General features: G+C 39.4%; 1 protein-coding gene across 1 annotated transcript in view; it reads left to right on the top strand.

Moving 5' to 3' along the window:
* The first annotated feature begins 13996 nt into the window (after window positions 1-13996).
* The window catches only part of LOC106893017 (centromere protein J-like), a 29686-nt gene continuing 29173 nt past the window's right edge, over window positions 13997-14509 (top strand). Inside the window, 1 exon segment of the mRNA XM_014950602.1 lies at window positions 13997-14198. Within this exon segment, the coding sequence (XP_014806088.1) occupies window positions 13997-14198 (202 nt within the window).

Below are 14509 nucleotides of genomic sequence, written 5' to 3'. Positions count from 1 at the left end.
GCTCTCAACAGTTTTCTTGCTTCTCAATTTTTCTATAAATATCTGTCACTTTTAAAATATGTTATTGAAATCATGGTTTTAAGATGGCTTTACTGCTCTTACCAGAGGACTAAATTCCTTTTAACTCTTTCTGGTATTTGTATTTATTTGTGTAAGGGTACAAATTATTGTTTTCTGGTAATGGTACAACACTGCAGAAACATGTTAATTTCCATAAAAGTGTTATTAAGATTGCAAAATATTGGACAAAACCCCTCATTTATAGCTATTTCCACTCTCTTGATTTTTGTGTGAAATATTATCTAAAAATCCTTGTTTATTTGAACCTGTGAAGCTACATTTAAATATTCATGTTCAGATTATCCTAAACTGACTTCCTCTTTCTTAAATCTCTATAGATTTGAGGCCCAAAAACATGCTTTTAATCACTTAGTTTAGCCTTATAATATAATAATATGATTGTACATTATGACTAGATAATGAATAAAATATGTGCAAATTTAAAGTTTGTGGCTGAACTGAAATTGCATGAGATTGTTGCCTATTCTTTCCACGAGTTCACCCCTTCCTTAAGGGTTGTTGCTGCTTCTTGTCAGTGAAGGAGGAAGAAAGCAAAGAACCCCATTTTCTATGAAAATAGAGTAATTTTCCTCCTTTCAATCTTTAAGTGTTTTTATCTGATCTTAATAGGTTTGATAATGGTAAGCTTTCATTTTACCACAAAAAGTTCACCAGCAACTGGGATTGTGATGTCTGGAGGGGCAACAGCTGCTCTTGAGCAGAATCAGGTGCAGCTGTGCCTCATTGAGGTCTCAATAATTATGAAGGACCAGGCTGTGTCCTTATCATGCAATTCCAATAGCAGGTGGTTTTGCTGGTTTTCTTTACAAAACTCTCAAAATTATGTAGCTCTTATGTAGCTCTTCTGGACTTTTTTTTTTTAATTTGGGATTTAATTTATCACTTTTGATTTTTTTTACATTACAAAGGAATCAAGTTCTTAAACCATTGCTACATTCTGTAAGGGCACTCATGGACAAATATTTCCCGGCAGAACAACTATGCAAGAAAGTTCTTGCCCTGACTGTCTTCTTACAAGTCTTCTCACATTCTCAGGTAAGACTTTGTACCTGACATGGTGTTCTGCTCACATCTTTTAGCAGTATTTTATTCACATGTATGCACTGGGCTTTCAGCTTAGTAAAAGTTATCCTGACTCAACTGAGCAACATCAGTGACCTCTAAAAGGGAGGTAGCTTTTAAACCTCAGCAACTATCAAGCTATGCCCCAAAGTAAACCCAGAAAATAGTGCAAAATGTAGAAGAAGAAGAATGTTAACAGCTGGGACAAATCCAGAAGTTTATTCTCAGTTCTGTACCTTGTCTTTAATTTCTATAGAAAACTAGCTGAATAATTTTTGTGGATTTTCAAAATGTGGTGGTAGCGGTACATTACTGTCTTACATCAAGAGGTGCTCTTTTGCTGTGGTCTCAGTAAGAAAGGCACTCAGACTCTGTAAGGTTAAAATTTAGCATTTAAAATGCTGTTTTATTAGAGCTAACACAATAAGGAGAGAAGAACATAGAAATAAAATAGGGAATCTCCAATTGCACATGCTAACAGGTCTTTGGAAAATAACACCATATTATTTATTGTAAAAGTGTCTATTTGGTATATTTACAGATGAAAACTGTGTATGACTTAGACATTTCAGTAGATAATACAACATACATTATGGCACACATTTATTCTTCTTGGTGTAGTGGGCTGGAATAGACGATCTCCAGAGGTCTCAATGACTTCAACTTAACCATCTGTTCTATGACTCTGCTGACTGAAATAAGCAGGTTGCTCAGCTATCTTCTCTTTGGAAAACTATGTAATATGGAGAACCCCAACTGTCTTTATTTTAATCGGGCAGCAAATTTTTCTTACTAAGTCAGATCCTTCATAAGATAGTGTTTATTTCTAATGCCTGGTGTTGTGTTGGTGTCTGAATGTCTGTTGGTTTTACTGGGTGTGACTACACGTTTAGACGAGTCTTCTCTGCAGTGTACTACTTCTATACTGTTACAATTCTGAAAACTTGTATTAACAGATTGTCATAGGTACTGATTAACAGTCACTTTGTCACTATTTCACTTAAAAGATTATTGAAATTAAAGGGGTTCTGTCCACTAAATTCAATCCATGCCCAGTCTGTAAAAGTTACTTTCTGCTCTATATCTGTATATTTTCGATTCACAAAGTTGAATGACTTAATGATATAGTTCCACGAGGAGGGAAAATAGGTATGTACAGTGCCACATGAACTGCACTTCTCTTGTCTCAAACCTCTCTCTCTGGCTTCCCAGCTGATTACATTATGGAAGAATACTGAAGGACAATTTCATTTTAGAAATTTTGCATTTCAGAGTCTGGCAGCCAGAGCAATTTGTAATATTCACTAAGAGTGAAAATGCTCAAGAGATGCACAGAATCCAAGTTACAGACATTCTTAGAGCTTTGTAAAAGGCCCCCACAGCAAACTGCAAACCCAACAGCTCTTTGAAAGGTTCTATCTGGACACTGTGGTTGTAAACAGCCTGTGAGCTTTCTGTCACTGCCTTTGATCACCTGAGAAAAATTAGTATTTATTGTTAGGGCTGTAAACCCAGGTTTTTAGGAAACTTTCTTGATTTCAGCTTCTCTGTTGATGCCTACCTCAGAAGAGAACTCTTGGGAATGCAGTTTTCAGAAATGAATATTCCTCAAAATCTGCTTCCTCCTACAAAGGCAGCTAACATGACTAAGAGATGCACAAACCTGGATACTCCAGAGTGCCTGATAAAGTCTCAAGTATCTCCAGTGGGTAACTGGAACGTACAGGAATCTTGTTAGACATGGACTAGTTCGTATCCTTCTTGCCTCAGAATTGAAGCCAAAACATCCCAGTGGACTGAAAGGATAACAAAAGCTGCCACATGACATTGCAGGATATGGGTTCTGACAGCTACAAACGTACTGGGTAATGGTTTTACTATATGTTTGAAGATGACTCTTCCCATGGACCTTAATATCCCATAGAACCAGGCATCAGAAAAATCTCCTGGGGAAAATGCTTAAAGGAAACATCAGCTGTTGCAGGATCAGACATCAGCTGAGACACACTCATATTTACAGGGTTCTGGTTGCAGAGATTTATAGTCCCAGATTCCCAGGTAGTGACTGCCACTATCATATGGATAGTGTTTGGGTTGGGAAGCTTATCTGGAAAAATTGTGCATGAAAGGAACTTACAGTGAGATTTTAAAATATCCTTAGTTAATGAAGAGTCAAAGACCCAGCTGTCAAATCCAGGCAAAGAAAGAGGGGTTAGTGGTAACTGGCAGAAAGTCAGGTTTTTCAGTGTAAACTGTATCCACATTATTGCTGCTACAATCTGTTATAGCCAGTGTAGCTCTATTGGAAAAGGTCCCCTCTCCTGGCTTTGGCTTAAGTGGAAGTCACGGTATAAACTGACTGAGCCAATTCTGTGGTAACACCTAGTTCAGAAATATAGCAGTGCTCCAATTCAAAAACTGTCTGCAAATCATTGTTACTATCTTTGACCCAATTTTGGAAGCCTGGGTGTATTTAGAAATTGTTTGGGCTTTTGATCAGTCTGAATTTAGTGTCTGGTAACATAAAAAAAAGCCACTGCTCAAATGAATTTTTGAAATTTCATACTTATATCATGACATGTTGTGAGGCGCTGAGACTGTATTGAGAGTCCCTCAAGTTTACTTCAGTTAGCATATGTTTCTTTTAGGTGTAAAATTATTTTGGTTGTAACACTTTTAAATCCTGTGTGCTTGTTTTAGTTTGTTTGCCCACTCAGAATAGAGTAAAGGTTTCCCTCTAGTGGTTAAAACCCGTATAAATTGTCTGAAAGTGTGATGCAGAACCTGTACTAAATAGTTTTTTGTCCATTTTACATCGAAAGGATGCACAGGAATGTCAGACCTTAAATAGATGTTATTACTTTGTAGTAATAACAAGATTACTACTTTGTAGTAATCAAAGCTTCTTTGAACAGAGACATATTCCAGAGCAGTCAGGTAGTTTGTTTTTTTCCCAAAGCTGTGCCTTTTTTCATTGTCTTTGTGCAACAGAGAATATGTACCTGTTTATATCAGTACAGATTACCAATTACTCGAGCTTTCTCTCTCACGGCAGGAGAGTTGGGGGTAGGGGAAGTATTCTCCAGATAACAGAAGTCTTTTTTTGCTTCGTGGCAGATACCAGTGTCTGCAGAGGGTTAAACTCTGGCCCTTTTTTACTCTACCTGCAAACTTCTTCTAAAACACGGCAACAGATAATACAAGGGACAAAATATCACATGCCCATTTCATAATTTCAGACTCACTTGCTGGGAGCTATGGAGCTATTCGGTGAATTCCTCTTCTGTCTAGGGATTAATTTACAGAAATGAACATCAGGAAAAGAAGTTTGAAATCCATTCTCAAATAGCTATTAATTGCTATTCTGTTTTGGGGTTAAATTATAACAACTTGCCTACTTGTTTTGTCTTAAGGAGGTACTGTTTTTGTTGCACTTGCCAGAAGGTAAATTAGGTTCCATCCAGAAAATTCCATGTATCCTTTAGTACCAGGGATTAAGCAGAACTATTGAAAAAGATTGAGTTGACCTTGTAGCAGTCCCTTGCAAGAGGCAAATGTTTTTATATGTAGAGCTTTCCCTCCAGATTTAGTTGTTCTGATTTGATAGTTTTGACAGCTTCCTCATAAACTGTGTAACCAAGAAGTGTATTTATGTGTATATTTGTATATGTATTTGTATATTATTTATACATGTATTTATGTATTATGTATATATTTATTCACTTATGTGTGTTTGTGAACTTTCAGGTCTCACTTTCATCCAGCTGTTATCTTCCTTGAAATACTTATCAGAGGTCTTTGTGTCCTAAGTGTTCCTGCTGCATCACATCTGTTTCCCAAGTCTTTGGGATCACTTCTTCTGCCTGGCAGCCCCTGCCTAGCTGTACAGCAGGGTAGACTTCAGATGGTTTTGGATTGAGCTTTGCAGTCATTGTCTTTTCTTCTTGAATATGAATGTTTTTGGATAAGAGAGGACTGCCAGCATGTCACCATGTTAGTCCCATGGATGCTGAGGATGTGGCAGCTCAGTCAGTGCCCCACTGCGGGGCAGATGTTCAGTATTGGAGGCTTGGATAAGATATAGGCAGTGAGAGAAATATAGCATACGTGTAACATGAGACCATAAGAAAAACTGTAGGATACTTTTGCATTTCCAGAGAAATCTTTATTGGGACATGCTGGCCAGTCTTGTTTAGCTTCATGTAATTTGTGACTTTGTGTTGGCTGGAAGAGCTACCAGCCACGTGGCACTGGTTGCCCTTTCTAGTCTGTTGTTTCACACGCAGACTTACAGAGCTTCTGCTGTGTAATTCCTGTCTGTTTAATATCCCAGGGTATCTAAAGAAAAAAAGAGGGAGACAGGAATTAAGATGCCTTTGAGTTGCATTTTCAGAATGTTGATCATATTTAACAGGTAGTTAAAGCATCCTACATTTAATAGAGGTGTTTTTCTATATGGCATAGTGTACAAATGAGAAATAATAAAAAAAAATCAAACCAAATAATTGATTCCAAAGTTTTCAACTGTGACAATAATTCTGCTGATATATTATATTTTTCATTGTGTCAGTTTAGACATAGCACACAGAAGTTAATGCAAATTACTAGAGAAACTTTTTATGTTATTGTTGGCTTCTGTAAGAACATACAATATAAAAACCAAATATGACCCGTGAAGGAACTGTGAAGGAACTGCATACTTATTTGCGTAAGCAAGCAGATTGTAAAATAAGGTGCAGATATAGAAAATAAGATAAAATGATAAAATGATAAATAAAATTAACTGGATTTTGGAGAATTCAGTGAGTGCAGGCTAAGTCCAGCACTTCAATGCTTGTTGAATGTCTTATATTCTGTGCTGCTTAAAAGAAAATTATTGTGACTGATTTATGTCTCCTTGTTCTGTTTATCATCTCTATCAAGCTTATGGCTGTCAGTCCACTCTTAATAATATGATTTTAGAAAAGCAAAGGAAATTTGCAAAGAAAAACTTCCCATTGCTGCCTCCAGTAGGGGAACACTTGGGGAACTGCTCCGGGTTTTAGGAAAATTCTTCTCTCAAGAGTCTTTCAGAAGGCTTCCCTGGGATGTCCCCATCCCTGACAGCACTCGCAGGGCTGCGAGTCGGGCTCTGAGGCTTCAGCTGAGGTCTGCAGGCCAGGGCATGTACAGCTAACTTCCTAACACTGTTTTTGGGGACCTTATTAAAACTGTCAGGGCTTTCAGGTAGATTTCCACTTGTTCTCAGGGGAATTTGTGAGGATTTAGCAGTTTTAAAGATCAGGTTGCATATGCATACATATACTGACTTTATGCAAGCATTTAACACATATAGTGCTTTAAAATTACATGAGTGGAAAGCTCTGTGAAAGTGCAAGGTATTTTACGTATTTATTTTGTCTTAATATATATTAGAAGACTACCTGAGATAAAACATGTTCATCTTTCCACTCTTTGTTTTAGCAGATTTTTAATTAAAAAAAGAATCCCCACAAACACTCATCAGCCAAGCTTCCTTGTTTGCTCTTGCCAGTTGCGAAAGTGCTCTGTGCAAAGGTGTTTCTGCCTCAGAGGGAGTAGTTTTGACTGTTTTGGCCGTATTTACTGAGGAACTACTCTGTTGCCTGGAAAGGGGGAGGCTTTGTGTGGCTTTGACTGAGTGGTGCAGTCCAGGAAGAACGGCAGGGACCAGGGCTGTAGCTGAGAGCTTCTGTTTACTCACAAATCCCCTGGCAATCCACAACAATGAGAAAGCAAACATTGAAAAGGTTCACAATAGAGGAAGTTTTAGTGTTTGGTTTCTTATCCAAAGTCAGTTACCAGCCTAGGCAGCGTTAACTTCTATAAACAAATGGTTTCTTACCTATGAAACCACATACATTAAGAATATGCTTCTCTTCCTTTCTGGGATCGCAATATATTAAGCTGATGAAGAAGATCAACTGTGATGGACAGGTATTGGATTTTCTTTTTATTTTTAATGGGGTAAAAGCTGACACTGTCAAGTTAGTCACTCGGAGACCTTCTTACCAGAGTTAAGGTTTCAACTTAACTCTCTGTGCAGTAGGTGGTGTGTGTAAAGCAAAACAGGTGTTTGGAGAGGCTCTTGGCAAGTGTCACCCGTTTCCAGATCCCACCATTATTAGTCTTTAAATTATATTTCCTTCATTTGTATTTTGGAGAAAGCATGACTAGGACATGGAGTCTTTATGCACCTGGTGCAAAATGGGATGTCAGCAGGACAGGCCACCAGCAGTCTTTGTATTGCCCCTTACTACTGAAAGTAACCTTCATGCTGGCAGCTGCTAACTGCTCAGCATCTGATTTTTGTACCCTATTAGTAGCTAAGCGATTCTGTGGGTATATGTTGTTTCCTAGGTGTTTAAAAAAAAAAAAAGAAAAAATCAAATAAAGAAAACCCCAACCAACTTGCATACAGTGTTATATGGGGAAAAAAAAAATAAATACTGGCAGGTTGGAACTTTTACATCCACCTGAGTTCAACCTGAAGTGGGGATCTGTAGGATGACAGCAAAGGAATAAGGAGACTTGGGAATTTGGTGTTTCCTCTCAGGTTTTGGAGGGAATTGTAATATAGGGTCATGGGCTCTACTCTTTTCTTTAAATGTGCTTTCTTAGCCCATCCTTTCTGACCTGCCCCTGTCCAGTCCTTTGTCTTCACTACAACTGCTTCCTTTTTTTTCACTCCTATCAAAGATCCATTCTGTAGAGTTCTTATTTTAGTGCACAAGCATCTGTCCAGACAGCCTGCACTTTTGTTATTTTAGATTTCTAAAATGTTTCCAGTGGAACTGTAAAAGGAGTTTAAGCCTGCAAACAACATAATGTTTCCTAGCTAGACATGATGGATCCGTCAAAGCAGGTATCAAACCTTGCAGGGTGTGTTTACATCTTATGCAAAGCACTTACATGAAAGTAGGAAGAAGGCATTAAATCATTTTCTTGCACACAAATGAAATTCTTGGAGACTCCACATTTCTCAAAGACTGCAAATAAACTACCTTTTAATCCTACCATAGCAGACAAGGTGGGGGAGCTCACTAGCTTCAGCTGCTGAAATATACACACCCCCCCACACATTTTTTTAAGGTAAGTAGCAAATGCCTGGCACCTGTCTTGGAAGGACTGGAGCCCAGTGCCTAGAGAGGGAAAGCAGAATGTTTGTGTTGTGCAGCTGCCTCAGCCATACTGCTCTCAGGGAGAACAGATGCAAGCTGTAGTAGTATTATTCTCTTTTTGAAACATTCTTCTCAGCTACTTAAACATCATGGTTTCTAGTTATGTTTTTGTTTTATTTTTTTCACATGCCATTTGTTTTCTTATGTTTCCTCCTGTTACCTCCATCCCCTGTTTTCTGCAGTCATCTTTGGACATTAAGCACGTTCTCTGAATTTAAAGGCTGAAAATTTAGCTGAAAAACAAGGTCAGGACACTCTGGCAAATGCTTTGAGTGGTGAATAGTTTTGCTTTTTATTGTAATAGAGCCTTATATCTATTCCTCTTTGTCTGAAACTTTAGGATTTAATAGTGAGAGAGCAGGCAGTACATCTAAGCCATTTTAGCTGGCAGAAATATCGTGGTTTTGTATTGCACGTATCCAAACAGTATTTTATATATGCTTCTATATAGATGTAAAAATATATAAACCTATATATGTATGTTTTAGTTTCTGAAGTCAGGAGATACTCTACATTCAGCCTGGGCTAAAAAATGATCTCTTGGATGAAAAAAAAAAAAAGAAAGAACACAAACCACAGGGTTTACTATGTCAGTATGACACCTTTCTTCATGGTGTTTTTTATTGCACATCCCTAACATTGATTTCGGAAAGCAGGGCATGGAGGCATATGCTTTTAAGGAGCAAGACAATATGTCACAACAGACCGCCAGTGATCTGGCAAGCATAGTACCACCTTCCAAAATAATAATTGAGAAGGTCATGCCTTCTTTATCCCCAGGTTTGGTTGACAACATGAATGAGTCCTCCGGCAAGCCGTGTCCACTTTTACACAGCTCAGAAGCCAGCAGTATGATGGGCAACAGTAATGACTCAACAGATAACTTGGGCCATGACCAAGCTTTTCAGCATGCGAGGCAATTATGTTATTTGGCCAGCTCTGATTGCTTTCCTCAAAAGCTGGCTTCCAATGTAACCCAGGCTGGAATTCATGATGCAAGCGACACCTTGGAAACGTTCACTCCTCCTTTGCTCCCTGCCTCAGAGCCTGGGATAAACCATTGTGCTCCCACCTACAAAAACATGGAACAGGTTAGTTTGCTTTAAATAGTTACTGAATTTATAACTGCATATTGCATATTTCTGGTAGATGCATAGCCTCTTTAGGAAGAAAGAGGTAACTGTTGTGTGTGTCTATAGATAGGGAGCTTTACTGGCAAGCACTGCGAAGTGCATTATAACCCTGTGTTTGATTATCTTGCCTAATGCATCCATGAAATAAAGCGCTTTTCCACAGAGATAATTCATCAGTTTTTCTCTGCTCCTCTTGTTGGATAGTAACTCCTGTCTCCTTCCCTATGGTGAAATGATTGCATGTTCCTGCTGCATGCCCTCATGTGTGTAATGTTTGTGAGGCATGTTCTTATTTCTGTGGGTCTTTCCATTAGTCCTCTTCTCATCCTCCCCCTCCTTTTTTAGCTTTTTTCCATTTCTGACCTTTTCTCTTCTTCTTAGTGTTGACAAGGAGATGGACAGGACTCCACAGAATCTCTTCCACTGAGTACTCTATTTGCTTCTTACAAGATAATAAACAATAAGGTGTCTTAGTTGCACATTTTAAAGAAACTCATGTTTCCAATACAGTTGAATTTGTTATTTAGGGTGTATTCATGCTGGCAGTTCTCAACCCGTTCTCCACTGGAAGTCTATCATAATTTTAGCCTTTTTTTATGAGATAAAAATCAGAAGTACCTGTGCTAACAAGGCTACATCATCTGCTTCCTGCCCTAAGCTCTTCTCACCTCAGGCCTTCTTTTCTTATTATTGTTGGTACCAGAAACATTGAGAAATGTAGTTTGATACTGTGTCTTCATGGTATTTTCAGTCTCCAGGGCAGCAGGACCAGGTGATGAGGCAGCATGTGGAGCAGCTGCAAAGGCTGGTGGCTGAACAGCAGAAAATCATTGCACTTTACAACCCAGGTACTTGCTGAATCCCTCCTTATGCTGCAGCACCCTCACCTGCTGATGCTTGCACTCCAGCAGTGAAACACAGCATTTCCTTAAAGAAATAGAAATCTAATGGTTGTTTTCAGTGGCTGGGAACTCTTCCTCTGGCAGCTGGGCTAAAACCTTCATTTCTTTACACACATTATAGCCCAGAAAATGTTTCTTTCTTTTTTTGTACGCTAAAATTCCAGGAGAACTATGAGGAGGAATCCTTTATGTTTAATAACACACCTCCTGTACAGACTTCTATTGAAGTATGGATTTGAATGGTACTGCAGAAAATACAGTATAGTGGTAAGCACTACAGAAAAGCTGAAATATCTTTTTTTTCCCTCTACCTCTATATGAAAGCTACAGCTTTTATGTAGAAAAAAGGAGAGGAAGAAAGTCAAGACACCATGCTTCTGTTAACAGAACCTTCAGTCTTACAGCCTGTTCCTCACAGCATGATACAACTCCTTGAACAGCTTCATTTTACCAGTGGCATTGCCAGAAAACACCATCTGTTCAGCGAGTAGGAAAAGAGGACACTCCCAGCTTTCCACCCTGTCCACAGTAGTAGCACATCCTCCTCAGCATGTGGCCCCATGGTGAAAGGACAATCTAGGGAAATCGGAAGGCCTCAGTCTAATTTCAAGCTTCTTTGCCCAGTTGAGGAGCTGCGAGGTTTCATTCTGCCAAGATATCAGAGGATATTAGGAAAACTAGGTGATGGCATGCTAGAGTTCAGTGCAGCCTGATGGGGTTTTAGTAATAGCTTTTTGAAACTGAAAAGCTACATTTTTTTTGACACTTTCTTCCCATGTTCTAACGATCCATAGTTTGAGGAAGTCTTCTCAGTTATGAACAGCCAAGTCTTTTGGGACAGCCAAGTCTTTTGATGTTCCTCCATGCATGTAAAAAAATACTTCATAGTTTGACCAGTTTGGACAGAATCATTTATAATCAAAATTCAGTTTCAGTTGCCGTATGAGGAACATCTGCTTGCAAAGGTCCACACAAAACAATAGGCATTGCTTTAGGCAGTTGATAATAATAAAAACACCAAGAATTTACGGTCTTTTGCTCCCCCCTTCTTGTAACTCTGGGAGTTGGCACTTGTTAGTTGGCTTTAGGGAAACATGCCCTTACATTAGTGTTGCTATAAAAAAACCTCAATCTTTAGCAAGTCTCATCTACCTCGGTAATGTATATAATGGCAATTATTAGCCAGCAAAATGAAAAGATTTAGAAAAGTGGAATTAAAGAACATTAGCCAACAAAATGCTGTTAACTTTCCTCCACTCCCAGTGTAACAAAACTGGAAGAAAATAATAATAAAATATTTTAAGCCTGTGTATATGCACGCATAATTAGATCTGTATAAATATAATGAATGGTCTCTGCTGGCTTCAAGTGTCACTGTCTTTTAAGACTGAGTGCTAGGGCTTTGTTTCATTCTGTCTCAGCTTCACGGGGTCAGAGAACCTTCTGTAGGAATGACAAGAAGCTGGGCTGGACAAACAAGGCCATGTTGGAGTGGCTGCAGGAACTGACATCAAACATGTTAACAGCAAGTTGGAAAGCTGTATGGGTGTCAGAGCTGCAGAGGTGTGCACTGGGGTATATGCACCGGGGAGGAGAAAAGTGCCAAACACCAGCCCCACAGTGACCACCAAAAGCCTGGTTTTCTGCGCCTTTGGTTGTCTGCTTGTGTTGGGATGACCTTTCTGAACTTCCCAAAGATGCCAGCAGCACACAAAAAAATGAGACTGAGGGAACAAGAAACTTCAGAAAGAGCCTAGTGTCACGTCTGTTTGAATGTCTCATTTTCAAACTTGATGCTGTGTGGCAGTCAGGTTTTTTGGCTGGGGAAGGGGATAAGCAGGATCTCAACCATCAACCCTGTATCCAGAATCCAAGCCACACCAGCAGTGATACCAGCAGGCCTGGCTGTCACTGTACCAATTTTCCTGATGGAGCTATGCCACCGCAAAATAGCTGTCAAAGGCCACTGCTGTATACTAGGGAGAGAGATTGAGAAATAGACAGAATGAAGACCATGGCTGAGTAAATGAAATCTTCATGATCCTGTGCTTTTTGCCTCAGAGAAAAGTCTGGTTGAAATGGCAGGCAAATGCTCAGCAAGCTGTCTGCAGTGACCAGGTTGAACAAGCACACAGTCTGCGGCTTCCAAGTTTTCTAATCAAAGCAGAACATCCACAGAGCAATTATGTTGCTCATTAATCCCTGCCCAAATGCTGCAATTAGCAAAATGCTTGTTGTTACTTCCACCGCTTTGCTGTGAGCGGAGCAGTGAGGCTGCATCACTTTCTTCAGGTTCTCAGGAAGGGCTGAGCAGTGTGAGAAGGAAAGTGCCCGGGGTCCTGCTATGTTTCCTCAGGCAAACTTCTCTGCCCCCTGCCCCAGCGCTGCAAGTCACTTTGTGCATTTCTTGAGTAAGGAAGTACAGTTTGGATCATGAACTCAAGACCAAGCTCATACAGTAAGAAATATATTTATAGGATGCTGCTTGGATGTATTTACATATCCAGATACATTTAGCTAACATACAGAGCCACAGATAAAATGTTTCCTTGAATGAAAAGCTGACCAAAATCTGCACTGAAAATTCTTATTTGTTAGTGGAGGCAGTGTAGGTTGAGGGTAGCAAAAAGACATTGCGTCATCTGGTACCGTTAAGCTTTAAAGAGGTAAAATATGAAGAATTACTAGGCCTATGAATTATTTTATTAGGATAAAGGCAGTTGCTTTATTCTTGCCATGCATTTCAAGAAATAATACAGTGACCAGCAGTAAAATCAAAACCTCATTGAACTACAGGTTGTTATTTCAGTCTCTCGTGGTAACATAGAAGTGGTTCTGCCCACCTGCTGGCTGTGTGGTCAGAGCATTCCTCCAGAATTAGCGAGTTGGGCTTTTTTTTTTGAGTCTGTGCCAGACAGGATTTGAATCCACAGGTCAGCCTTCTTCCAAAACATGCCTTAACTGGGGGCTGAGGCAATTTCAGTCACAGGCACTCTATTCTTCTTACAAGTTACAGGACAGAAAGGAATCATGGTGTGGAGAAAGAAAATAGGCAAGCTTAATTTTGTAACCTTCTAAGGGATTTCTTTCCTGGAAGTAGTGAGCCTGGCCTCTGGTCCCTATGCAGAACTCCTTTTCCACTTGGAAGTCTTCTAATAAAATGTGTAAGCAGTCATCCAGAGCTTAAAGGACAACCTTCCGCTTCTTTGCATTGAGAAGTGCCTCAGACATACTTTGCAATACTTAACTTTTACCTGCTAAGGGACTTAACAAGTCCTAGGGAAAATGTGTGTTTTACATGCTCAGGAGTACTTTGTAAATTCTTTTTAATTCAACATCCCTGTAGCATACGATAATTTTTGCTATGGCTGAAAGTTGTAGCAAGCACGTTTTACAATTTAAATAAAATAACAAAAGCAGAATTTGATTATTTCACTCTGAATATGCAAACCCCCAGGTAACATGAGAGCAGCATTGGTTTTGTGCAACACCAGTCTAGCAAGAGATTTCTAGTTTGATGCAAAATATTTGTCTTAACGCTTCTCTAATTTTTCTTCTTTGGTAATTATTTTTAGGCTTTTCTGTTTCTCGTGGGATACCTTCCCACCTAGTAGCCACGATGCCACCCCTTCCGTGCTTTCCGGCTACTGTCATTCCTGTCCAGTTCCCATCAGAAAATTCTTCCCAAGCTGAAAGCCCGGAGTGCTTACAGGCCTCTCCCTTGGCAATGAGCTCTGCTTGGCAAAGCAGGTCCCCGCTGTTCGTGCCAAATGAGAGCAGTTCAGAAATCTCAGGAGAGCACATGCAGCTTTCAGATTCAGGTGGGTAAAAAGCACTGGAAATCTGAAACTAAAGCTATTGTGCAAATCCTGTGAATTTTTGCCCTTGTTACTGATTGTTACTGATTTTGTTGCAGGTCAGGGGAAGGTGCTTTATTTTTATGGCAGTTTGTTATAAAAGCTTTTAAAGTATTTTAAACTTCATATTTTTTTACTTTTTGAATCACAGCCATTCTTCCTCTCATACTGACAGAGAAATTGCACCTTGTAGATATAAATGGAACAGAAAGTCATTAAATTGGAAAAGCTAAGTTATATGAAATAGGTGGTATATTATATGGGGGGGGGGGGGG

This window comes from Calidris pugnax, unplaced genomic scaffold (genome assembly GCF_001431845.1).
Source record: "Calidris pugnax isolate Ruff unplaced genomic scaffold, ASM143184v1 scaffold24, whole genome shotgun sequence".
NCBI lineage: Eukaryota > Metazoa > Chordata > Aves > Charadriiformes > Scolopacidae > Calidris > Calidris pugnax.
This window is presented reverse-complemented; position numbering and strand designations above follow the sequence as displayed.